Source organism: Tenrec ecaudatus, chromosome 9 (genome assembly GCF_050624435.1).
Source record: "Tenrec ecaudatus isolate mTenEca1 chromosome 9, mTenEca1.hap1, whole genome shotgun sequence".
Taxonomy (NCBI): Eukaryota; Metazoa; Chordata; class Mammalia; order Afrosoricida; family Tenrecidae; genus Tenrec; species Tenrec ecaudatus.
In genome coordinates this window covers 163,786,021-163,812,837 of record NC_134538.1, presented here as the reverse complement: position 1 = coordinate 163,812,837, position 26,817 = coordinate 163,786,021, and the positions used below count along the sequence as shown (strand labels likewise).

At 55.4% G+C, this 26,817-nt stretch overlaps 1 protein-coding gene across 5 annotated transcripts; it reads right to left on the bottom strand.

The window, feature by feature from the left end:
- Window positions 1–4,435: 4,435 nt before the first annotated feature.
- Window positions 4,436–20,509, bottom strand: KRBA1 (KRAB-A domain containing 1). Of its 5 annotated transcripts, none has more exons than XM_075558799.1 (12): window positions 20,373–20,509; window positions 18,491–18,676; window positions 17,530–17,604; window positions 16,915–17,028; window positions 16,409–16,543; window positions 15,474–15,644; window positions 15,049–15,204; window positions 14,419–14,592; window positions 13,964–14,134; window positions 10,962–11,093; window positions 9,740–9,946; window positions 4,436–9,077 (listed from the first exon to the last, which is right to left on the bottom strand). In XM_075558799.1, exons 1-12 carry the CDS (start codon window positions 20,479–20,481, stop codon window positions 8,014–8,016), a joined length of 2,694 nt encoding a protein of 897 aa, XP_075414914.1. In that variant the 5' UTR covers window positions 20,482–20,509; the 3' UTR covers window positions 4,436–8,013. The 5 variants fall into 5 exon arrangements, 4 of the variants coding, with proteins under 4 accessions (XP_075414914.1, XP_075414913.1, XP_075414915.1 ...); XM_075558798.1 differs by having other exon boundaries at window positions 4,437–9,077; window positions 17,530–17,649; XM_075558800.1 differs by having other exon boundaries at window positions 4,437–9,077; window positions 17,530–17,649; window positions 18,491–18,617.
- Between the last annotated feature and the right edge of the window lie 6,308 nt (window positions 20,510–26,817).

The window sequence follows — 26,817 nt, the reverse complement described above, 5'->3', positions numbered from 1 at the left end:
TGGGCTGTGAGGGAAGGCACAGGTGACAATTCAGTAATAGGGACAACTCAGGAGACCAGGTCCTCATTGGGCTAGAACCCTGGCTCTCAGCAGCAGCCCTTACACGTGTGACAAAGCTCTTTGGCTCCCCCAGGAAGCACCCAGAGGCACACCTCTCGAACAGGAGCAGCCCGGCTCCCGTTCCAGTAGCTGCCACACCTGCACGTGTGTGCACGTGTCTCTGTGTGCAAGTCTTTGTGTGCATGTCTCATGACTCCCACTGTGCCACCTCACACCCGTGTCCTGGTTCCCACCATCGCATGCTCTGCTGCCTACAGGGTCACAGCTCACTCTGGGCCCTGGGTATAGGAGGTTCTCAGCAGAGACCCCGGATTCAAAGGATGCATTCCACTCCCATCTCTTCTTGATGGTAGAGAGGTCCCCCTAAAACTCCTGGGATTGGATTCCATTAACCTAGCAGGATGGCATTAGAAAAACTGTCCAATCTCCTTGGTAGGTCATAAGCATCACATTTGCATAGTTCAGCAGTTCTCAACCAGTGGGTCACGATCCCTTTGGGGGTCGAGTGCATCTTTCATAGCAGTTGCCTGATTCATAACAGTAGCAAAATTACAGTTATTAAGTAGCAACGAAAATAACTTTATGGTTGGGGGGGTCACCATGAAAGGGTTGTGGCATTAGGAAGGTTGAGAACCACTGCCATAGTCCCATCTCATGGGAACTATAAGATCATGCATGGCCAGATGGCCACACATTAGACACCCACTGCCATAAGTAGACACCCCAGTATTACCCAGTCACAGGCATCAGAATGGAAATGTTATGAAAAGTCCACCCACATTTATAAAAGGGAGTCCCCAGCTTATAGCAGATTCCACTCCAAATATTCAATTTTAAGTTGGTTCTGACACAAAAGGAATATTTTCCCCTAGTTTTCACTAAGGCTGACTATGAAGGCAGTGTTTTGAACAGTAAATCATAGCACTGAACATCTGAAAATGATGCTGCAATATTGTATCATGATGAGATGTACCAAAATACTTGTCCTGATGTGCCTGTTGTCACCATGTCTGGGTGACTCAGTAGCAACTAACAGCAACAGCATATAGAAAAAAATGCTTTTATTATTTGGTTAAAACGTATCTGCTGTCTCCAATATTATTCCACACAAGATTCACAAACCCTTTAGGGGCAGGGGCTTGAAGGCAGACCATGGCCAGTCCAGGACAAACAGATGTTAGTGCAAGGGTAGAGTACCTGAGCTGGAGCCTTTAGAACGTCAAGTGGGAGAGAGGCTGTGTGCACGTATTCACGTGTCTGTAGGTGCGTGTATCTGTGCATGCATGTCTTTGTGTACACATTTACATGTGCTCATGTGCAGACCTGGGCCATGGGAAGGACGGCAGAGGGCGTGGGGCTGCAGGAGTGGATGTTGAGCCTGTGCTGACGGGCGGGGCCAGCCCTAACTGAACATTCAGAACCCACTGGGCAGGATGGGGCTGTTGGTAGAAACACCCACTGTGACAGGGAGGGGGCGGGTGTGCTGTGTGCACAGGTGTGAATGAGAGGCTGTGCGGCATCCTTTCAGGACACCTCGGTGTAGCAGGTGGGAGAGGATAGGGAGGCCTGGGCCTATCTTCAGGCTCAGCATCTGAGAAGTGTCTGTCCCGCCCCTAGGCCTGTAAGGAGACCCTGGCTGGAATGGGGGCTCCTGGGAAGGGCAGCACTGCCATCCAAAGACTAGTCCCATAGAGCAGTTGCCCCATCCTACATAGCGTGGCCATACATACATACATACAGTCACCAAGAACCCTTATAGCATTGCTACTTCATTCTCCTTTCCATTTTCTCACTTTGGCATCAATACCTGCTTCATGACTGCTGACTTTCATTCAGGCTGTGGAGGCGTCCAAAGCCTGAACTTCAGCCACAGGACCGGAGCTTGCGCTCTGCCCCAGGATTTATCTGTGAAGAGGGGCCAGGGCTCACCTCTGGAGGTGTGTGGGTCTGAGGGGTGCCACTGAGTGAGGGCAGGGCTCTGGGAGGAGGGCACAAAGGGAGGTGCTGGTGCTGGTAGCAGATAGTGCAAGTTCTTTCTGCACAACCTCTTCTGAAGTCTTTCCCTGTGCTGGGTGTAGGGAGCTGTCATCAAGGGGATGTGATTTCAAGGGGCTGGGCAGAGGAGGGGGCTCCTTCCCCACAAGGAGAAAGCACCTCCTTACCGCCCCAGACACTAGCCAGGAGAGGAAAGCCCAAGGTAGCATGGGCCAGTTCATAGTGGTCTGTAAGTGGCTGCCATCCTGGAATCTGCTGTTGGGGAAAGGCTGCTGAGGGTTACTTCCCAGAGGAGCAGCAAGGGACAGGGGAGTTGTTCTCAGACAAACAAATTTTCCCGCCGGATCTGGGATCAGGCCACTCCAGGGAGGGGCGTTCCTGGGTAGCGAGGACTGTGACAGCTGCCAGGCGCTTACGTAAGGCCCTTATGTAACATCTTTAGGGCGAAGCTAATTGGATTCTATTCGAGGCCTGTGAAGCCAGGCCTGTGCTGTCCCCTCCTGCCAGCAGGATGAATCTCTGCTTGGCCCAGGGCTCCTGAGGCCTGGCCCCTCCCAGTGGACTTTCTTCAGAGCCGGCTGCACTTGGGTCCCTTTTCTGCAGACTTGTGGCCCTTCCATCCCACACCCTCCTCTCATGACCCAGTGACCACTGCCAGTTGGCTTTGTTTGCTTGTCCTGACAGGACTGCCACCCCATCTGCACGGTGACACTCAGTATTGCCATGCTGATCCTGTGCCAGCATCCAGCGGTATGGGCTCCTTGGTGCGTGGAACTGGGGCTGATGTCACCGTCAATCCACCCCTCTGTCAACAAACCCCAAGCCCTCTGGGTACAAGCTTATTGAGAGGCATCTTGTTGGAGTCACACACACTTGGCTGACCCCACTGACCACTCTCCGGCTCGGCTGCGAGGGTCACAGGGGCAGTGTCACAGTCAGTGCCTCCTCAGGCCAGGAAAGAACCTGGAGGGCAGGCAATGGGGAACACCTCAGAAGGGGACCTGATGCTGCAATGCCCCTGGAAGCCAGCGCTTGGAGCCAAGCCACTGTCAACAGCTTGGGTCTCCTAGTGGGGACTGGACTCAGCCTGTCTGGAAGTCAGAGCTGGGCTGATCACCCTGACCCTGCAGACAGTTCACACCCCACACATAGCCTCCTGGGAGCACAAAGAAGGGTGCCACGGGGCCTTTGGAATCCTCCAGACTAGTCTGTTAATCCTCAGGGGCTCCTGTCCACTTGCTTAGGCATGGGAGCTCCCCAGGGAGATGGGCAGGGAGTCTGAACTCTCACCTGACACCAACAAATTAACCCATGAATACACACTATAGGTTCACTACCATGGAGTCAATCCCAACTTGGGGGCCCTATGGGGCGGAGTGGAACTGATCCTGCAGGTCTGCGCTGTAGATCTTAGTGGGATCGGCAACCTGTGGCTAGCAGCCCAACACTTTAGCCACTGAGCCCCTAGGGCTCCTTCCCTGCAGGCTTGTCATCTAAAAACCAATCCACGCAGTCCCTCCTCCCCAAACTGCCCCAGCTCAGGCCTGGTTCAAAGGTCTAGTTTTCAGTGATTCATTCTCAAAGTAGGTGCCAATCCCCCACAGGTGGTGTGACCTTGGCTCCATCCCCACATTTGTAGCATGAGGGTACTAACAGCAGTATGCTCACTGAAAGCAGCCAAAATAATAAAAACACCCTCCGTCAGCCCCCCAGCAACCCAGGGCGGTGCTGCAATCTGTTAGTGGGCACAGACAGCCTCGTCACCCTCCCTTGGGGCAACCGGTCAGTTTGAACACTGATCTTAAGGTTAGCAGTCTGCTCAACCCACAGTGCCACCAGGGCACTGAGCTGTCTTCTCTACACAAATTTCTTAGGGATTTATTCCTAGAAACGAAAGCTTATTTTCTAGTTGGGGAACGCAAATACAACTTGTTTTGTAGGCATCTGCCTTATAAACGCTCCTAGTTTACGGCTTTCCAGCTTTCCCCATGCGGTCATGTCACCTGAGCATTTTTGTGCCTCCCTCTCAGTTCCTTGTACCTTTGAGGGCCAACTCTCGCCTTGCTGCCCAGGAGACATCCCAACATGCCCTTTACTACAACCCCCTTTTCGGGCAGGTGGCACCTTGAGCTAACTGAAGGTCAGCAGTTCAAACCTTCAGTGGGCCAGAGACGCCGTCACAGAAACCCTGTCTAGGGTTTCGCTGAGTTGGAACCAACGGGGCAGCAGAAGGCCTTCTACCCAGTGAAGGCCCTTATCACCATCGGTGACGCCGTGGACCTATGGGTGTTGCCTCGTTGCAGCTAGTGTTCAAATGGGTAACCGTCTTTGCACCTGTCAGATGATCCACCATGGTCAGGAGGTTCAACTCTTCAGTACTTTGCAGGGTCACTCAGCATTTTGCCCATAGGTCTTTTAGAGGTAAGTTTGGGCATCAAGCCTACCTGTGCTGGTCTTACAGCCACAGTGGCCCATGTTTTTCTATTCTCTAGGATAACTTTGCTATTGAAGTAATTTTCTCCTTGAATGTGAAGTAGAACTTACCAGTGAAGCCTCTGGGCCTGCCGCTTCCTTTAAAGGAAGGTTTGATCATGGATGCCGTTTTTCCCAATGGGACAGGGCTTTTCAGGATCTGTTGGTTCTTGTGTCTGTTTTATTAAGTTGTATTCTTGTTGAAATTCTACAGATGAACTTTAAAATGAAAGTTGCTTATGTTACTCTATCATTCGATAGCCTCTGTAGGCATGTCACTTTTAATCTCTGAAATTGGTTGCTAATTGTGCTTTTGAATCAATGTTATACCACAGGCTAATATTTTTTCTTTATAGACTTTTCGCTTTTGTTGGCAATACCTACAATTTGTATGTTTCACAATTTCCGTTCTGTTCTTTGACTTCCCTCAGCCCATTGGAGCCCTTTGCCCGTCTCCACACCCGGCATGGCACCCAGCGGGTTCTATTCCACAAGTCTGGTGTGTAGTGCTCCTTTAGTTCCATTTATTTTAAATGTCCATTGTGACTTCCCTTCTGAAACAAGTTACTTAGTAGCACAATTGTGGTTCTCAGTATACAAGATATTTTTTTTACCAGTCTACAAGCTAATAATCATAGAAGTATATATAGTCTATATAATCCCAACATTTTCATTTAACTTGCTCTGAAACATTGTGTATGTTCTATGTTTACTAAGTTCAAGCATGTTTGCAAACGCTATGTCTGCAGTCCCCTGGTTCAGGGTTCTGTATTTTACCAACCAGGTCGTTTTGCTACCTGGCCTATGAAAGTCTTCTACGTCCATCCATCCTGTTTCTGTTTGTCTCAACAACTAAGTATGAGAAAAATGCCCCAAATACAATTGTAAATTTGCAAGTCTGCTATTTTAGCTCTTTCCATTTCAAGGCTAGCCGAGGTAAGAGCGATTAAAAACACATGGTCAATTCAAAAGGCGGCAGGAATGAAGGAACAAGTTGCAACAGGTGGGGCTGACACCATACCCACCGTGGTGTACTCCAGTCCACCTCCTGTGAGGATGTAACGGGGGCCTCGATCAAGGATTCCAGGAGCAAGACAGGTCTAGCTGTGCTGAATGAAGGCACACTGGCCGCTGCCTCCAGGAGCCGCATCTAACACAAAGCCATAGAAGACCCGGAAGCGGGACCTCCATGGGGGCAGTGGTGGTGTGGGAGCCAGAGCTGTCTCGGCGGGCTGGTGTGGGTGTAGACTTGCTTTCAGGTGTCCCTAGCTGCAGAGGGCACTCTGAGGACTCCCTGAAACTCAAAGGGAGGTCAGTGGCCACCCCTGAGCCTCCTTTGTTCACTGCTACTCACAATCTCAAAATCCATGGCAGATTTTCATCTTAAAATAGCCCTGTGGGCGAGGGGCTGGACAGACTTGAGGCTGAACTCCAGTGGCTCTCCGTAACCATCGGGAGGGCTCCGGGCAGCGTGGGAAATGGTCACGAATGCCCCTGCAGGGTCTGTGCATGGCGAATATGCAAAGCCAACTAAATGGACCCCGGGAGGGGCCTGTCCTCCACTGAGCCTGGGGGAAAGGCTAGAGGGTGAAGTCGACAGCCTGTGGGCAGGGACAGGTCCTGACCCTAACAGGCTCCCCCTGCTTCCTCAGCAGGCACAGTCTGGGGGTTTCCAGGACAGATCCTCAAGAACCTGTCTACTCCCTGGCCATCCTCCCCCCCATTCCTCCTCTCAGGCAGTAGGTCTGTGGTCACTCCTCCCCAGGTCCCATGCAGAAGCAGAGCCACATGGAGCTTCTGGGCAGGGAGGGTATCAGCCTCTTGGCCTTGTTTGGTGTGAGCAGCTCCATGGCCTTCGAGGACGAGCACCACTGTCAGCCAGGCCTCTGCTCCTGGCAACTTGACCGGGGTCTCCCCTCCCGGACCCTGAGCACACTCACTCCAGTGAGGGGCCCGGGATCTCAGGGTACAGGGACAGGAGCCAGGGGTTCCTCCGGCAGTTGTGGCTCAGCACCATCCACTGGCCAGGGAGGTGGGTCCCTGTCATGTCTGACTCAGGCCTCCCCCTCCCATGAGGACAGGGGTGACCACTCCCTCCTGAGAAGCCACGCTTTCCCAAGGACGACTATGGGAACAGTCTTCCCAGCCCAGGGATTGGGTCTGCCAGATCTTTCCCTTTCATTTGAGGATCCACATGGGTGGGCCCAGCACAGAGCCAGGGCAGCCTTCACCCACCATGTAGTCAGCCTGACTATGGGCATTTCCTCCCCAAGGGCAGGCGCTAGTCCACAGTCCTTTGGGAGCAGGAGCGGGTGGAAGGAGGTGGCCACAGAGAGCCACCCAATATGTGCAATGTGCACATACATGTATATGTAGACACAGTGCTCACCCACACCCCTGCACATAGAGACACACTGCACACACACACAGCCCACATATATACTGTAGTCATACATATGCACACATAGCCCTCCCCTATAGATACACTGCATATACACTGTCACATGCATACACCCTGAATCTATGCACTACATAGTCACACACACACTTCTCACTCTACCTCTTGCATACAGATACTGCATACACTGTCATAGGCACACACCCACAACCTTCCTCTACATCCCTGAATGTACATACTGTGTACACATCATCAGTCCTCATCTACACACCCCTGTAGATATGCACAGCAGACACACCATCACATGCGTACACATATGCAAACACAACCCTCACCTACACGCCCTGCATGTATGTACTGCAGTCACACATATGTATACACAACCCTCACATCCTCCAGCATGTATGTACTACATACACAACTGTATCCAAACACACACATGTATATGCTCCCCATCTACACACCCCTGGCATGTGCAGGACACACACACACACACACATCCCTCACACCTCCCAGGAATCTATACTGTACACACACCATTGCTCCTGTATGTATGTGCTGCATGTAGTCACATGCTTACACACACAACACACGCATATATACAGACAACCTTCACAGCCCCTTGCATAAGATACTGCACACAAAACATGTACACCCACACAACACGGGAAACAAGCGCGCAGCCCACATGCACATGGTACATACATACATCACCAAACTTGTAGAACATACACACATCCTGCACATGTACTGCATACACATCATCACCTGGATGTACACATAGCACATGTACATATACCCCTCACCTACACTCACGTACTGCATACACACATCTTTGCCCCTTTACACAGGTATAAATGCACACACCCTCACATTTAAACAACACAGTATATACACACATATACATGCACACACCCTCACACATGTGCACCACATACAGTCACAGCACGCCCATACCCCCTTTCACTTGGGCAGGACCAGGGGGAAGGGCAGGGAGAGGTCAGCAAAATGTCATCAAACCTGAGCCAAGACAGAGGCCAAGGACGCCCCAACTGTGTCCCCTGAACATGCACCACCCTAGGGGCCAGTCAGCACTGAGGGCTTCGGAAGGGCGATGACAGGGGTCCTGTGGGTGCTGGGACAGAGGGGTGGGGTAGTCCCACAGGGGGTGGCTGGGGTGACGGGGGCACTCCCAGGGCCCCCCAGCGCAGGTCAGTGGACCCACCACCCCAGGTCCGTTTGGACACGCCACCCTGGGCTCCCCCTATGTCCACAAGATGAGTCAGGATGGCGGCTGGGGCAGCGCTGGCCTCTGGGAGTGGGGTGCTCCGGGGGGATGCGGTGGCAGGCACTGGAGAGAGGTGAGGGCCCTCGGGGGGCTGCACACTCCTGGCTGTGCAACCGCAGGTGGGCCCTGAAGGTGTGGCTGAGGTTGGTGGGGCACCTGGAGGCCTCTTTGCGACAGGGGGCCCTGAAGAGCCACCTTCACCTGGGCCCCGCAGGAGCTTGGACCTGAGCCTGGGCCTGGGGGGGCCTGTGGGCCTCCGGTAGGGTAGGCTTCGGAAGGTGCTGGGCCTTGGCCAGGAAGCCCAGCCCTTTAGTTTGTGGGCACGTGGGCGCCTGAGGCGGCTCACCTGGTCCTTCATGGCAGCCACGTCATGAGAGAGGCCAGCCAGGGAGGCAGCGAGCCAATCCAGCTTCCCTGAGAGCATGGTGGCGAGCCCACGCAGCTCCTGCTGGACATCCCCACAGGGGCATGGTGGCCGGGGCAGGCCAGCAGGGGATGTGGTGAGGTGTCTCTCCTTAGAGCTGGCTGGAAGTATCAGGGAGCTGCTCAGGGTCTGTGGGCCCTGGGGAGCGTTTCTGAGCCCAGAGGTTGCCAGCCAGGTGCCCCTGTCACCCGAGATAGGGGGGCTGCTCAGGGCCTGTGGACCATGGGGACCATTTTTGGGTCCAGTGTTTCCTGGCCAGGTGCCCCTATCACCCGGGATAGGGGGGCTATCCCATTGGGGGTCCCAGGCCCTGGGCGCACTAGCGGGTCTGGTAGGTTGATGGGAATTGGACTTCCCCTCCAGCTTTGGAATGGCCGGCCCTACAGAAGCTTGCATCTGGGACATGGTGCCACTCCGACTCGAGGACCCCGTGACACGGCCTGAGAAACAGAAATCAAACTTTCAATCTTTTTTTGAACCGGCAAGTGGCATAGGAGAGGGTGTAGTCTGGGAGCTCGGTTGCCAAGCCTCCTCGGGTCCCAGGGTGGGGGCCTGACTGGAGGCTGTCTCCATAGGCTTCCCGGTTTCCTACCCAGCTGGCTCCTGGGGCAGCCTATTCCCCTTCTGGCAGCTGTCCACCGACCGCGACCCCGGCCCCTCTGCTCTCCGCTGGCAGCCTCCTCCGGCCTTCCCTGTCGTGCCCAGTAGCAAATGCAGTGGGGAGCCCCCGCTTTCTGGTAAACGCCCACATGTGAGGAAGCTGATTGCATGTTTTTTCTTAGCACAGGCGTTTTCTGGACAGTCCGGGGGTGGGCGGAGGCCCCTCTAGAGAATCGAGCACCAGTGGGGAGCAGCCCAAGACTCAGGTGCAGGGCCTCCCGCCCCGAAGAACACAGCCCCAACTCTTGCTCTAAGCACCCTCCAGCGCAGAGCTGTGACCCCACCCAAGTAGACCCTGAGCTCTAGGCAGACCCTGCTATTCCCAGGTCTGAGCCTGCTGCCACTGTTGTCCCTGCAGTGGGGGAGCACCAAGGTGAAGTCACACCCGAGACTAAGGGACCCTGTGTCCTTCCCCCACCTGCCCCCCAACCCCAAAGCTCACCCTGGAGAGGCAGGGGTCTCGGCTCGGGTTCCAGTCGCTGGTCTTCTCCTTCTGAGCTGCTGAGGCCGGGGCTGAGGCTGGGGCTGAGGCCAGTGCCAGGGTCTAGGCTGGGGCCGGCCAGGCAGGAGAAGCGCAGGGGCTGCAGAGGCAACATCCCTTCCAGAGAGCTCTCCAGGCGGTGCAGCGGGGAGGCTGTGGCAGCTGCCCCTGGGAAGCAAGAACACAGATCTTTGTCTTCTGGCTGCCGGGAAGGGTGGAGGGTCAGCAATGACCGTCATGACTTCTCTGTACCTGTGGGCAGACCTGGCCGGGTGCCCAGCCCCTGGGAATTTCTGGAACTGTCTTGAAGCCTGAGGCTCCCCAGTAGCTAGTCCATAGCCAGTGTGCTCTGGAGGCTGCCCTGGCCATCCCAGCAGACTCAGATTGGAGTTATGCTGGCAGGACCCTGCCCTGAGACTGAGCAGAGGACAGTGACCAAGGCCCCTGAGGGGCCCCAGGGTGGGCCCCCCTTTCCTGCTGCTTCCTGGTGTTTCTATCCATGTGTCCTTCTGCCCTAAGAGTGCTAGCAGGCAGCACGAGGTGGAGACACAGAAGGAGGGCAATTCTTCTAGAGCCAGTTGGCTCAGTGGGCAGGAACCCACCCTCCGGCCACTCTCAGCCCTGGTGGTACTGCTGGGGGCGAGGCCTGGGCAAGAGACATGGGGGAGGGTAGGGGGGGGCGCTGATTCCCTCTCTTGGCCCAAGGCCCTGGGGTTTGTGGTGGCAGAGGCTCTGGGGTTTGTGTGTTCTAGACCACAGTGGGGAAGAGGCCTGGCCACCAGGCCCAGCTTTCCCAGAGTCTGTGAGGGGCCCGCTGGGCACTAGGTGCGGGAGTGCAGGGCACCAGGGCCAAGAGAGAAATGCTGTAGGGGCCTTGAGGCTAGGAGCCCTACCCAACTTCATCCATCATTGGGTGAGGCACTGGGCTGCTAACCAACCCTAAAGTCAGCAGTTCAAACCCTCCAGCTGCTCCTCAGGAGAAACATGAGGTTTTCCACTCCCGTACAGATTTATGGTCCTAGAACACGAAGCACTTCTACCCTGTCCTAGATGGTCACTGGGGGTTGGAATGGGCTTGGGCCAGCATTTCTGGCTTCTGACCTCAGAGCAGGGTGGGATGGGAGGTTGGTGGTGGCAACCAGGGACAGCATCCAGGCCCATAGGCCTATTCCACATAGCTTACCGCCTAAAGTCGGTGTCCAGGTCCCAGGCCCTGCGTCTGAGGGCTGTGGTCTGGCGCGCTGTGTCCGGGGCTGAGGGCTACCTCCTGGGCGTCTTTCCAGGCTTTGGGTCAGGAGGCTTCCCACTGGGCTTCCTGGAAAGATCATGCTCAGTCAGTCTCAGGCCTGAGGCTGCAGCCCCAAGAGAGGGCACAGCTGGGCCACTGAGCACTGTGGTGAGCCAGCCTGGTCTCTCGGTGGTTGTCTGAGCAGCAGCATGCACATACAGCCTCCCTAGACACCCCCACTCCCCTGGAAGGCCTGCAGTGGAGCAGGACCTCGTTCAGTGTCGACGCCCGTTGACACCAACAGCGGGACACAGCAGGAAGGCAACCAACCCTGAGGTGGAGCATCGAAATAGCACACCCATCTCACAGCAGAGTCGCAATGGCCGCGAGGACGAGAGGGACTGGAGGTTCAGGGGGGAGAGCCCTTCCTGGGTGAGCAATGCTCTCCAGTTTCTTCCTGAAGGGGTCGGCTGAATTTGGGTCCAAGCCCCGAGCAGCCCGGTAGCCAAGTGGGAAGTGGCAGTGCCCTCAGGGGGCGGGAGATTGGGCCAGAAACGCTCGAGAGTCAAGATGGCATCGCCCACCACCGTGCTCCCTAGAGAGCGAAGTCCAGCACAGGATACACTGAGAAAGCAGCAGCGTCTCCTTGCACGACACTGCCACACCAGACAAGGGAGGATGCTGGGGACCGGGCCCCAGGTCCCAGCTAGACCCCGCTCGACCCAGCAGCGAGGCAGGTGCTCCTTATGTGAGGGGCATCCCTGGATGCGGCAGGTGACTAGAAGGTGTCATGGTGGGTGGGGACCTCTCCCACAGAGCCTCTGTGACTTTCTAACAGAAACTCCGTGATATCACGTCGTCTATGTCTATATCGTGTATCTGTTTATCACACACCTGTATCTATGCATATATCTCTATCATATTGTTGTCAGGTGACACGGCGTCCACTCTGACCCACAGTAACCCACCAAACCCTGCCTGGCCCTGCACCACCCTCACCACGATTCCTTTGCCTGAGCCCATGGATGCAGCCACTGTGTCCATCCAGCTCGTTGAGGGCCTTCCTCTTTTTTGCTGCCCCTTCACTTTACCAAACAAGATGTCCTTCTCCAGCGAGTGGTCTCTCCCGACCATCTGTCCAAAGTACGTAAGATGAAGTCTCACCATCCTTGCCTCTAAGGAGCACTCTGGCCGTACTTCTTCCAAGGAAGATCGGTGTGTCCTTTTAGCAGCACATGATACTTTTAATTTTCTTTTTCAGCGCCACATTTTAAATGCATAGATACTTCTAAGATCTTCCTTTCCCAATGTCCAACTTTTAGATGCCTATAAGTCACTGGAGAATAACATGGCAAGATCAGGGGCACCTCAGTCCTTGCTGTTCCATGCTCTAAAGACATCTTGTGCAACAGAGCAACCTAATGCGACTCATCTTTTGATCTCCTGACTGCTGCTTCCATGAGCACTGACTGTGGATCCAAGGAAGACAAAATCCTTGACAACTTCCACCTTTTCTCCAGTTATCAGGCTGTTTCCTACTGGTCCAGTTGTGAGGATCGCAGTTGTCCTTACATTGAGTTTCAATCCATACTGCAGGGTACATCCGCGATCTTCATCAGTGTTTCAAGTCCTGCACAGTGCAGGTTACTGATTAGCCTTCCTCCGAGCCTGACGGCAGGCTCCTCTTCATGTAAGCCAGCTTCTCTGATGATTTGCTCAGCAGACAGTACAGTGAGAAGACACAACCCTGACACACGCTTCCTGATTTTAAACCGTGCAGTATCCCCTTGTTCTGTTTGCACAACTGCCTCCATAGTACCTGTCTTTCCGTATCACATGACCTATATCCATCTCACAAATCTACACAGTACATACCTGTATCATGTACCCAGACCTACAGCTACATGTAACATATATATATACCTGCAACTTTATCAGATATCTAGAATAAACGAAACCCATTGCTATTAAGGAAAGTCTGACTCACAGCAACCCTACGAGGCCAAACAGTCATCCCTTGGGCTTCGAGAACCAGGAAGCGGCTAGTGGACTCAAACTGACCTTCTGGATCACAATGAAGCACTCAACCCACTGCCCCACCAGGACACTTTCATGTCATCATCCAATCACACAAACAAAAATAACTAAACTAAAAGCTAACTTACTGCCATTAAGTCCATTCCGACTCTTACTGAACCTCTAGAAGTTCCTAAAAATGTGAATATTTACAGGAGCAAATAGTCTCATCTTTTTCTCATGGGCCAACAGGTGGTTGTAACTGCCAACCTGTGGTTAGCAGACTAATGGCTAACTCACACCACCACCAGGGCTCACCGTCATGTAAATGCACTGTAGTCTACTTGACTGCACTGAGCTTGTGTTTTGGGTATTGAAAAGGAAAACTATAAAGAAATGTCACTTGTATCTTGAGGGGAAGTTCCACACCCATGGGAGCAAAGGCCACACGACCGAGTCCGGTGTAGTCCAGAGCCCCCACTGACCACAGAGATCAGCGTTCTGTGGGGCAGACCGTGCCAGGGTCTGATGTCACCCACAGAACCCCTAAGGCAGTTGCAAGGTCACTGACAAAACTCCTAGGAACATGGGAGGTCACGGAGAGACCTGAGGGCAAATTTCCTATCCCGGACAGTCCCTGAGGCAGACGGACAAACCCTCTGGGGGTAAATCAAGGTCATGGGCAGATACCAGGTTACAGGCACCCCCGAGGTCGACCTGAGGTCCCCAGCCACCCCAGGCGAGGCGTGTTTCCAAGGGCTGGGCCAGTCTTCTGGAACTGGCCAGCAGTGGGGGCTCCAGCACTCACCTTCCAGAGGAGGAGCACCCATCTCACTAGCTGATTCCGGGCAACAGCGTGCCCCCTACCTGGCCCACCTCCACCCCTGGCTCTGTGCCTAGGCGGGAGGACCAGGGGACCCAAGAAGCGCGGGACAGCTCACCTCGTCCAGGGCAGCGCCACCGGCTTCCCTCGGGACCCCTCAAGTCCAGGTGCCCACTGGTGCTGCTGCTCGAGCAGGGGCTGCCGGGGCTGCCACGGGGGCCTGGCAGGTGGGCAGGGTGGTCTTTCAGACCCTGCAGGCCCAGAGGAAGAAGAGGCCCCATGATCACTTCTGCGGGAGGACAGCAGGGCTGGTGTCATAGCCGAGCCCCGAGGGCTGGCCCGGCCACACACCAACCACCAGCGCCCTCGAGCTGGGGCTGTGGGGAAACCCACGGAGACTCAGCTTGCCCGGTAAGAACTGAGGGAGGGAGGCACCCAGCTGGGGTCTATCCAAGGGACAAGCTCAGCTGGGAATTGCTCAGGATGGCTAGTGAGAGGAAGAGTGGCTTCAGGGAGCTCCCCTTGCCACCGCTGTCCATGCCGGACAAGAGCCACCTAGGGCCTGGCGCCCACCTGAGTTGTGTGGTGCGTGGTGTCTCAGCTCAGGCTTCAGAGACTCCAGGGGTCCTTGCTGGGGGCTCCAGGACCAAGAGGCAGTGGGCGGCTGGGCAGGTGAGGGCCCACTCAGTGGAATGCCCTTCAGACAGGCCTCCAGGGCATCCAGCGGGGAGCTTGAGGCCCGACTGGCTGGGACAGAAGGGGACGGTCAGTGCCCTGTTCTCTGCCACAGCAGGGCTTCTGCAGGGCAGCACACGGGGCACCCTTCTCTGGGGGCTTTGACCTGCTCACAGAGGCCCCAGGAGGCAGGTGGGGGAAACCGCAGAGGAAGGGCCTGAGTCAGTGGAAGGCTGGCAGAAGCTACCCGCCCCCCACCCCCTCCCTCGAGAAAGCAGACCCTGTCTGGGGGCTGAGGGGCCCACCAGGGGAGGGCCCGTGAGAGTAGGGAATGAGCACTGCCCCCCCAACTCATCTTGTACCATGGACTGAGGGCAGAGGGCTCGAGAGCCGGTGGGTGGGATGCCCAGGGCCGGGGAGGGGTTCTGCACGAGCCCAGGTCCTGTTGGGAGGTCATTTGGTGATGCTGACCGGCATGCAGCAGGCAGAGTAGGCAGTGCTGGAGTGTCTGAGCAGGAAGACCATTACCTCCAGAGTCCTGCTCCCGGGTCCCTGGATGCTCCCAGGGTGGTGGCTGCCCTGCTCCTAATGGGTAGGGGTGGCCGCTGCAGGTCACCAGAGCCTTCTTCAGGGGGGCCACTGGGCCCTGGAGGGTGCAAGCCCCCGGAGATGCTTCCATCTTCACTGAGAGGAAAGGATGTGGTCATAGGTGCCCAATGGACAAGGGCCCAAGGGGCCCACAGGAGCTGCTTCTTCTTGTTGATTAAAGTACTGTGATGGGCTCCCTGTCCCCAGAGCAGCAAGGGGGGCTTCAGGCCCAGGTGAGGGGCCCCTGAAAGCTCCATGTCCGTCCAACCCTGGCCAGCAGAGGCCTCTCCTCCACCCCCACCAGCTCCTCAGGCCCTCACAAGGGGAGTGACAAATCTCCCAGCCCCAGGCAAGGGCAAACTCACCTTCTGGGGGTGCCCCTCCTAATGCCGGCTCTAGCCCAGGGAGGCTCCCACTGGGGGCAGGACGGGGGTGTAGTCTGCTGGGAGGTGCTTCGGGTGGCTGGGGACCTCGCACAAGGATTTCTCTCAGGCAGTCGATGAGGCCCTGCAAGGGGCTGCTCCCAGGACAGAGCCCTGGAGGAGGTGGGGAGCATGAGGGCAGCATGTCTGAGCCCCAGTGCCACTAGCTGAGAACGCTTCTCCCTGGGCCTTCTCTTCCTATGGAAGACGGGCTGATCCCAGCCCTGAGGCCGTTTCACACTCAGCCGAACCTGCCTGGCCTGCCAAGTTCCCCTGGGGTGTGAGCAGGTGCAGGGGCACGGGACACCAGGGCCCTTCGGGGCACATGCCACCGTCTCATATCTACCACCCAGTCAACGTACAGTAGTGTCACCAGTGCAGAGATATCTGGTTTGCGCCTTGGGGTGCTTACTGGCCAGGAAGAGCTGAAGCAGAGTGCTCTGTACCCTCCCAACTACCTAACGCCCTTAAAGCCTCAACTGCACTGGCTGGGGCCTGGTAAATTGTTTAAATGGTAAGAAGATGCCAGAAGTGTTCAGGGACCTCAGGTCCCCAGGTAAGCTGCTCCATGCAGGAGCTTCCGGTCTCCCAGGTGCAGGGACCCTGGATCCCTGGGGTGAGCTGCTCCGTGCAGGGGCTTAGCATTGGACCCCTGTGCCCTCCCCACAGCTGCTCAGTTTGCACAGGGAGCGTTGGCCCTACCTATAGCCAGAGGAGGGTGCAGGGATCCTGGTGGCTGAGAGCAGACTGTCCAAGTCTGGAGACCCCCCCATGGTCAGTTGTCGCTGTGGACTGGTCAGACACGGCCCATGGCCTCGGTCCCGACCCTTTCCTGAGCTGACAAAGCTCCCTCCTGCATCCCCACAACCGTGTCTCACCTGGCTCTGGTACCTCTCCCTCCTGGCTCCAGCGGCTATTCCTCCTGACGGGGCTGCAGGAGGGCATCATCAGGGGCTCACTGTCTGGGACCCCTGGGCCTGCTTCCCCTGGAGACCCCTGTCCACTGACCGCTTCTGCCGGAGGAGAGGTGAGTGAATCTGGGCTGGCCTGGCCTGGCCTCTCCTGCTGCCAGTAGTCCTGACAGTGAGGGTCAAGGGGAGGGGAGGATAGTTTCCCAGGGCTTGTCCCACGTCCCCCCACCCCAGGGAGTGAAGGCCAGGCCCCCTCCTACTTCTTTCTGTCCTGATGGGAAATGCCGTCCACAGACTGGTCCACCCACCCTTCGCTTCCCCAAAGCCCAGCCCCCCTCAGCCTGCCCTGGCCCTGTGTGCCCAGGTCCGTGGAGAGAGAGGAGCAGGAAGGCATCAGTCGCCCTGCACGAGGGAAGGAACGAAGCTTGGATGTCTTTTCCACCTGTGGCCTTAGAGCAGAGCTGCTGACTCACCAGCCGGGCGCACCCTCGCTTCGTCCTCGGGGGCCTCTCGGAGCAGGAACTCAGGGATCCCCTTCACCAGCTGCACCAGGGCGGAGAGGGGCAGGCTGCGCTGCGGGGGCCCTCCTGCAAAGGGCAGGCTGGCCACTGCACTCACGTCTGCACAGCCCTCCCCAAAGCTCCTGTTGAGGCTTAGTTAAAATGAAGGGGTTGCCTCCTCCAACTCCCACACCCCCCACCGCACCCCAAGGCTTCAGGGTGCCGTGTGGCAGAGGCCGAGTGCTCTCCCAGGTGACTGAGTTCTGCCAGCTTTGGTGTGTCTGGCTGTGTTGTGTCTGTCTCTGTGTGGAGGGGGGTGGTGTGTGACTGTCTCTGTGTGTACATCTGCATGTGGGGTGTCTGTCTGTGTCAGTGAGAAGTCCCAGCAGGGTCATGGTCACAGTGTCATCACAAAGCCATAGGGCTGAGGACCACATGGGAAAATGTGACACCCAAGAGGTTGTGCCTGACCTCATGGCTCACCTGTCTCCCCACCCCCAGTCACACAGCTCTCATTTTGGTCTCCGTCACATGGTTCACCTGGGACCCCCACTACATGGCTCACCCTGGGGGTCCCCTAGGACTCACCTTGGGGGTCTTCCTGGCCGCGAGGCTCCTGTTTTTCGTCCGCTTGGCTCCTGAGCCCCATGGTCCCTTCAGGCTCTGTCGGTGACAGGAAGACAGAGAGTGGGAGCAGCTCGGCCGTCCCTGGGTGAGGAAGAGGGGACAGTCACCCTGGCCGTGGAAACTGGTCCTCATGTCCTTCCCACCCGACCCACATTTAAGTGTCACAGTGCCCATGTGGCACATGCTACATATGGTACACATCCTGTGCATGACAAACGGATCATGTGGCATGTGTACACGTGCAGTGCACATTATGAGACACCACATTATATACAGCATGCACATTATATGTAACACCCGTCACCGGTCTCTCTCGTGACACATGCATGCAACATGTTACATGCAATGCGCATGCCTTTTGCTACATGTGGCACGTACACTACTTGCCAGTGGAACTTGTTACACATGCTGTATGTGCTGTAAGATGATACGTAGCACGTGTTATCAGCAGTACATGTCACATATATGGAAGGCATGACCACAAAGTGTTTGTGTCCGATATAAGCATGTATATGTGTACACATAACATATATGATGGACATCACATATGGTATATGGTGAATGTCACTCACATGATGAATGTCACATGGGGTACACATGATACACGTCACTGTCACATTATGAATGTCAGTCTATGTGATACATGTCACTCATGGTGGTGAATGTCACATGTAGTACATGTAACACAGGACTGTCACATGTGGCAAACACATGCCCATGGGATGACTCAGACCCGTGTGTCCTCAGACCCCGAGGTCACCCTGTTCAGTTTTGCGGGATTGTCAGCCCGAGCTTGCCTCCTCCCATTAAATGGACCGATGTACCCCCTGAACTCAGAAGATAGTGCAGCTGCCCTTCTCAGCAGTGTTCACTGAGGGTGGGCTCATTGAGGTCCTGGGACGTAGTCATTCCCCGGGCTCACCCAGGGAAGCCAGCGCTGCGTAGTTCTCCTGCATCACGTCCTGGTAGATGGCTCTCTGTCCCTCCTCCAGGAGCCGCCACTCATCCTGGGAGAACCGCACAGCCACGTCCTTGAAGGTGATATGCACCTGTGGGCATAGCCCAGGGTATCTGGTTCTGACCCCTGTACTTGGGGCCTGTGGGAGAGCTAAGGTGGGGGATGGAAGGGGGAAAGCTGAGGTGGGGGGGTGGGCAGAGGCTGCAAGTACCCTAGCCATCCAGTCCTGTCTTCACCAAGCAGACTCATCAGTGCGAATGAGCAAGCCTTTGGGTGTGTAAAGACCTGGGGCTCTAGCAGTGTGGATTAAAACGTAAGAAGAAGGACACCCCCTACACACACATACACCCCTTCCAGGCCTTGGTGAGGCTGCCAGTGGGTCTCTCCCTCAGCACCCTCCCTCCTCGGTGTATGGCTGAGTGGATGTCCAACTCCCCCTCAGACCGATAGTTGTTACCCAGACTGCAGGAAGGACTGCAGACACACTGCAACATGCAAGCAGTCACGAAGGCCACTCCCAACACCCTGGTAACAAAAGCAGAGTGTGCGTCCCATAGCCCCTCCGTGGCTACCTCCCTGCCTCAGGCAGGGAGCAGGGCCCCAGCAGGATCGCTTAGGCCTTTGGAGAGCCAGCTCTGGGACATCAAGCACTTATTCAGCAGACACTCAGAACCTTCAGCCAAGAAGCTGCTTGGGGCTGTTTCCTGCCTGTGAGCTACTAAATTGGTAGTGACCCAGCAGATGTGAGCCCAGGGTTGAGTTTCCAGCCCTCCCGAGGACCCCACCACTCTCTGGACCTTACACTCACAGCATGCCCTCTGGGATGAAATCACATGGTATCCCTGGCAGGGCTGCCTATGGGCGTCCAGTGGGAGCCACTACAGACCGACACCAAGGGCCCTCCTCTGGGAGGGCCCTCTGGCTCTGCCTACCACCCCAGCAGCTGGTTCCCAGCACTCACACCTGGGCCAGCTCAGCCTGGAGGCCTGGTTTCAGTCGTGGGACCCTGTCCCACATTTGCCTCACCTCAGTTTTCAGTCCCCTGGGGAAACTGAGGGCTGTGTGGGGAATGCCAGCCCACACCGGGACCATAGACAGAGCACCTAGTGAGCCTTCAGCCTGACGAGTCCCAAGTCCCAGCCTCTCAGGACAGGCCCCTCCACACCCTAGTCCCCCAAGCTGACACGCCCAGTGCTTCCCAGCACCGAGCCTGCTTCTGAGCCCTGGGAGCCCAGAGACCGTCTGGGACAGTGCACTTACAAAACGCCCACAGGCTGACCGTCCACAGCTGGCACTTGGGGTCTCCCCCTTCTGGAGGTCTGGACCCCCCTTCCACTCTGTCTCTGGTCCCACAGCTCCCTACAGTGATTTGGGCTGCTGCACCCCTAACTCGCTGCTGCCAACAGCAGCACAAAGACCACTCCAGGCCCTGGGCCCCCACGCTTCTAGCTCCTTAGGCTACTCTTCCACCCCCCTGTGGTCTCCCACCTGTCCAACTCCCTAAGGCTACTTTTCCAGCTCTCTGAGCCCTCCCACCCCACTTCCGGGCCTCGGGGGGCCCCTCTCTTCCAGGTCCCAGAGGCTATTTTTTTAAGGTCCCTTCCATCCAGTGGATCTTGGCCCCGGAATCCACTGCTGTTTCCCGGGGATGAAAACTCGGTCGCCCCTTTGCCTCCGTCCCCGGGAACCTGCGATGCGGAGGGCAAACCCTCAGTCCGGGAAGGGGCCCCGAGGGCTGCGAGGCTCGCAGTGGGCCCGGGGCGGGCGGGTCTCCCGAGGGCCTGGATCCCGGGGCTTCGAGAGGCTCTGTCGGGGTCCGCGGGTGCGGGATCCGAGCCCGCCTTACCTGGCGCGCCATGCCAGGATTCCACCTCCGGCCAGCTCCCCGGAAGGTGAAACTCCCGGAGCGGAGGCCCGAAGCACAATCTCCAGCTCTCGGACCCAGTGGCCCTCATCCCTGGGAGTGTTGGACCCGCCCCTCCCCGCGTCCCCGTGCCCCCTAGCCAGGCCCGGCCCGGCCCGGCCCGGCACTGCAACTCCCAGAGGGCGCCGCGGCGCCGGCCTGAGAGGGTGTGGATGAGGGCGGGGCCAGGGCAAGAAGAGGGAGACTGGTGGGAGCAAATAAACGGACCGGAATACGAGGGAGAGTCGGCTTGCGGAAGGGACCACCTTTCAGTGGGCCCGGGAGACAGACCTGAGAGTGGAGGACTACAGCTCCCAGAGGTCCCCTGGTGCAGGTGCGTGACGGAGCGGGACTGGGTCAAGAGGGGTAAGGTCAGCCTGAGGGCAGGAACTTACACCTCCCCAAAAGTACCGCGGCGCCAGCTCGGGAGACAGAGAAGGCGTGCGAGCGACCCTGATGGAGAGAGGAACTGCAACTCCCAGAAGACTATTGCGTTGCAAGGTTATTTCCGTGCCCACAGAGAACTACAACTCCCAGGGGGCACCGCGACGCCGGCTCCGGAAACTGGGACTTGAGGGGGGCCGGCTCTGGAGATAGACCCGGAAGCGAGGGTAGAATTACAATTCCCAGAGGGCATCACGACTCCAGCTCTAGGGGTAGTTTCGCTTCAGTGCCTCTCAGCCAATTGTCCCCATCCCGCTGAGCGGGAGCCTCGGTGGGGCCGTCCCGAGAATGAGCCTTCCAGGGGTAGGGTCTATTAGGCAGGGGGCCGGGGTGTCCCGCTGGTGGGGGCATCCGAAGGATGGGAATCTCGGGGTGGGGTGCCCCAGAGTTGGGGGCAGGATGTTCCAGGGCGGGGTTCGGGGAGTAGAGTGCCTTGGGGTTGGAGGCATCCCAAGAATGAGGGTTCCAGGAGTTGGTGTGTCAGAGATGGGTGCCTGGGGGTGTCGATACCCCCGGGGTTGGGGGGCATCCCAAGGATGGGGGCATATAGGGCGGAGTCACCCCTAGTGGGGGTGTCAGGGATGAGTAATTTGTGAGTGGGTGTCCGGGGCTGCGGTGCACCCAACTCAAGCTCAGGTCTGACTCTTGGGCACCCTCACCCACATGCAGTGACGGGTAGAACCTCTGTTGGTCTTGCTCCTCTGGGCACCGCCCAACGTCTCTCAAACCTATGAGGCTACCCCTGTCCCTCCTAATACCTGTATGAGTGGGGGGTGGGGGTGGGGGAGCAGCGTTCAGAGCTTGAGGGAGGGGTGCCTAGCATGAGAAGCCTCACTTCCCTGTCTGCAAGGGGCACTCAGAGCCTGGATGGGACAGAAGTGGGTACCCAGTGGGGGAAGCCCTACTTCAGCTGTGAACCCTTGTGTGAACCCTGAGAGCCTTGCTCTCTTATTTTATTGTAATTTTTAAAAATCATTTTATTGGGGTCTCATACAGCTCATAACATCTCATACATCAATTGTTTCAAGCATATTTGTAAATGCATTTCCATCATCATTTTTTTAACATTTTATTAGGGGCTCATACAACTCATCACAATCCATACATATACATACATCAATTGTATAAAGCACATCTGTACATTCTTTGCCCTAATAATTTTCCAAGCATTTGCTCTCCACTTAAGCCCTTTGGATCAGGTCCTCTTTTTTTCCCCTCCCTCCCCGCTCCCCCCTCCCTCATGATCCCTTGATAATTTATAGATTGTTATTTTGTCATATCTTGCCCTATCCGGAGTCTCCCTTCCCCCCCTTCTCTGCTGTCCGTCTCCCAGGGAGGAGGTCACATGTGGATCCTTGTAATCAGTTCCCCCTTTCCAACCCACTCACCCTCTACTCTCCCAGTATCGCCCCTCACACCCCTGGTCCTGAAGGTATCATCCACCCTGGATTCCCTGTGCCTCCAGCTCCCATATGCACCAGTGTACAATCTCTGCCCTATCCAGTCCTGCAAGGTAGAATTCGGATCATGGTAGTTGGGGGGAGGAAGCATCCAGGATCTGGGGGAAAGCTGTGTTCTTCATCGGTACTACATCGTACCCTGACTGACCCATCTCCCCTCCTAAACCCCTCTGTGAGGGGATCTCCAGTGGCCGACAAATGGGCTTTGGGTCTCCACTCTGCACTTCCCCCTTCATTCACTATTATATATATATATATATATATATATATTGCATGATGCCCTATACCTGGTCACTTTGGCACCTCGTGATCGCACAGGCTGGTGTGCTTCTTCCATGTGGGCTTTATTGCTTCTGAGCTAGATGGCCGCTTGTTCACCTTCAAGCCTTTAAGACCCCAGACACTATCTCTTTTGATAGCCGGCCACCATCAGCTTTCTTCGCCACATTTGCTTATGCGCCCATTTGTCTTCGGCGATCGTATCATGGAGGTGTGCAGCCAATGATATGTTTTTTTGTTCTTTGATGCCTGATAATTGATCCCTTCGGGACCACGTGATCACACAGGCTGGTGTGTTCTTCCATGTGGGCTTTGTTGCTTCTGAGCTAGATGGCCACTTGTTTATCTTCAAGCCTTTAAGACCCCAGACACTATCTCTTTTGATAGCTGGACACCATTAGCTTTCTTCACCACATTTACTTGTTCACCCGCTTTGGCTTCAGCAGTGTGTCGGGAGGGTGAGCATCGTAGAGTGCCAATTTAATAAAAGAAAGTATTCATGCATTGAGGGAGTGCTTGAATAGAGGCCTAAGGTCCTTCCGCCACCTTAATACTAAACCTATAAATATAGACACATAGATCTATTTCCCCATCCCCCTATATATATTTGCATGTACATGTCTTTGTCTAGACCTCCATAAATGCCCTTTGACTCCTAGCTCTTTCCTCTATCTCCCTCGACTTTCCTCCTGCCCTACTACCATGCTCCGTCCCCACCTGGGTTACAGCTATACCTCTTCTTTACATAACCTTACCTACCAGGCCTGCCCCTCCCCCCTCACTACCATTTTGGGTCCCATGTTTTTCCCTTGTCCCTGTGTTTGTTAACACCACTTCCTTATCCCCCCCACCTCCCCCTATCCCAAGTGCCCCCGGAACTGTCGGTCTTGTTGTTTTTTCTCCAGATAGTTCATCCAGCCTGTCTTATTTAGACAGACCTGTGGAGACAATAACATGCACGAAAACAAGACAGAGGAAAACAAAGCAACAGTATACAACCAGACAACAAAACAATAACAACAAACCACTGACAAAGAACAAAACAAAACACATCAAAAAAGAAAAGCTTGTAGTAGTTAGTTCAAGGATTGTTTGTTGGCCCTTAGGAGTGTTTTCCAGTCCAGTCTGTTGGGGCACCGCGCCCTGGCCCCAAAGTCCACTTTCAGCATTCCCTGGGGACCTTGCCACTCCATTCCCTTGCTGTTCCGCTGCACTCCCCCAGTGCTTTGCCTCGGTGTGGTGGGATCAGGTCAGGTGCAATTCCCACCCTGTGTCTCTGGTGGTGTCCCCTGTATCACCCTTGGTCACTGAGGGGCATCATGTCTCATAGTGGGGCCCAGCCATGTTGTTCTCTCTGTGGACTGGCTGCTCTACTCAGGAACATCATCCTCACGGCCTGGTGGGCCAGGTTGTGCTCCACTGTCTCCTCCTGCCCCTTCATCTGCTCCCCTGTGCTCTGATCAGATATGTTCATCTCCCGGAGCTGCAGAATCAATGTCGTCCTTTGAAACAAATTATTCTCGGGGGAGGGGCAGGAATCCACTTAATTTTTGGTGCTGGGGCTAGCCTCTCAGTCCTCTCCACTGGTTCCCTACTCCACGCCGGGATATTGCATTCACACCTTGCGGCACTGGGTTGAAGTCTGGTCCCACTTTCCCTGTGGAGACATAAACAATATCCTCCCCTTTTCTTCCTTATATTCATCCTTTTATTTTCCTTTCCCCACCTCCACCGTTGTCTACCATGTGCATCCTGGTGAGAGCCTTGCTCTCTTCTATATACTCCCCAGACCCTTTTCCTCCAGAATATTCTGGAAAGTGTGTGTCCCAACGTTATATGCCTAGGCAGATTAAAGTCCACTGTAATGCTGTGAAGTCAATTTAGGAGTCTTGATTAAGCTGGCGGCTACCAAGATGACTAAAATCCCTAAGCCTCAGATAGCAGGTCGGCAGGGTGTATAAAGGCAAAACTCTTGATTTTCAAGGTGAAAAGTACAAGGCTCCAGCTGCATCATCTTTCCACCCTTATTAGCCTAGCTAGTAAGAGAAACTAAAAGAAGCTTTAGGCTACAATAACGTCCTGGTATAGGATAGAGAATTATCTGCAGGCTACAAACTTTGGAGAATTACCAGGACAGCTTGATGTAGCAAGCTACCAACAGGGCGGTGGGCTCTAGGGGGACATGGCCTTAAGACAAGATGGGGAAAAAGAAGACAAGATGGCATCACCTACCTTTCCCTAGGGTGGGGGGACATAGGCCAGAATATTGGGGATAGGTAGGCTGGAACACCAGCAGTAGCTTTGATTGGCAGGGCCTACTGAGTACTTTGTCTCTGGTTGTCCCCAGAACTCTACACTGTCAGTGTGAAGCAGCCCCTAGGAAGGAATGAAGAAGACTACCCCACCACAGGCACGGCCTTCCTGGTGCCTTGAGGGAAACAGAACCAGGAAGAGAGGATGCAAATTCAACATTCAGAAGTTAAGAAGTCTGGGAGGCCAGGGCTCCCATGGAGGGAACTTTAATGTTTGTTTGTCTCCCTCAATCAGACACTCTTGTCTGTCCCACCCTAAGTAGGGCCCTCTCCCTTCTGATATGGATCATAGATTGTTCTTCCCCTGGAGAAGAAGACCTCTCGGGTCAAACCAGCTCAGAGACAACTAAGGTTAGGCTGCCATCTTGACTAGAGCCCACCCATCCCGTTATTTATGTGCTGTCCTGTCACATGCATGCCTCTCGTGCCTCCCCGTCTAATTGTGTGTACACCCCTAGCTCACCCCCCACGTATTACGTGTATGCTTTTAATCCAACCCCTTCCTGTTACATATGTGCTTACCATGGCCTGCTTGTTGAGATTATATAAACTCATGAGATTACATTGCAGCTTGGACCTGGATCTTGAAGCAAGAGTGGAGGTGAGCCCTTGCCTGATGTCTCTTTAATTTACCCCTCAATTACACAAGTGCCCCGTGGACCCATTCACTTGTGGAAGCTGCCCTAGAGGGTCACTGTAAGTGTGAGTCATCTATAGCTTTATGCAAACGGAGTGCTCAGACAGAATTCAGGCTCTAATACAACCCTGGCAGAAGACTGACTAGAGGAGAGGCAGCCAGGGCCTGGAGATGACTTCCCTCATCCCTGGGGAGAGAGTAGACATTGTGAAGCCAGCAGAAGACAAGATGTGATGGGGAATCACTGAGGCGCATGCTTTAGTATCCAAAAGAGACCTCCCTCTGAAATGTAATTTAGGGAGAACATTTATTATGTCTTTGAAGGGACAGAGACACAGACACCACCTAGACAAGGGGGACCGTTAGCAGGACCCACCTACCACCCTGTAAGGATTGACTAAGGCTTATGAACACATTTCAAAGAGGGAGACCACCTACCACAGGGCCCTGGGGGCTCATCACAAGTGAATTCAGCTTTGGGGTATGTGTGGTGGGGGGGAGCTTATGTGAAACTAGATGGAGACCACCTAGTGACCTGATGGACCAAGAGGGACAGTGTGAGCTGTGAAACAGAGCTAGGCACTCAGGTGGGTCCCAGTACTTGGAGAGGAGAGAGGAGGGTTCCATCTATAAATACTTCTTCTTGGACCTGGGGGTCCCCCTATCTTCAAAAACTGCTTTAGAGGATGGAAGGGTTCAGACTGGGGCTCAAGACCCCACAGCACCAAGTGCCTTGGTTGGCAGTCCAGGGTGGAAAGCTGTCTATTAGACAAGAGTCGTCAGAAGAGGGCCAGCCTGTGATCAGTTGGCTGGACCCCTCTGGTCGGACAGTGGGGTTCACAGTGCTGTGTGGAAGGCTTGGGGGTGGCAGCCCTGGTAAAATAGGCTAAGGAGGAATCCCCCTCCCCCCCCACACACATACCCAGTCTGGGGTGGTGGTATAGCTTCAAGGTAGAGCATTTGAGTGCTGACCCAGAGGTCCCAGGTTCTAATCTGCATGTCCACTGCCAGCTGTCTTGTATTTTCCTGACCTGGCATCCTGCTTTCTGGAAACCTCGGCCACCCCAGCACTGGTCCCTGCTCTCGGTGTCATCCAGCCTGCTGAGGTGTAGAGTGGTGGGCAGATATTCCGACCCTAATTCTTCTCTACCCCCCACCCCCCCACCCATCATGCCCGTGCCTCTTGCCAGGACTGGTTTCTTCGAGCAGGCTATCGATCTGGGCCAATCGGGAGACAGAAGCTGAAGACTAACAAG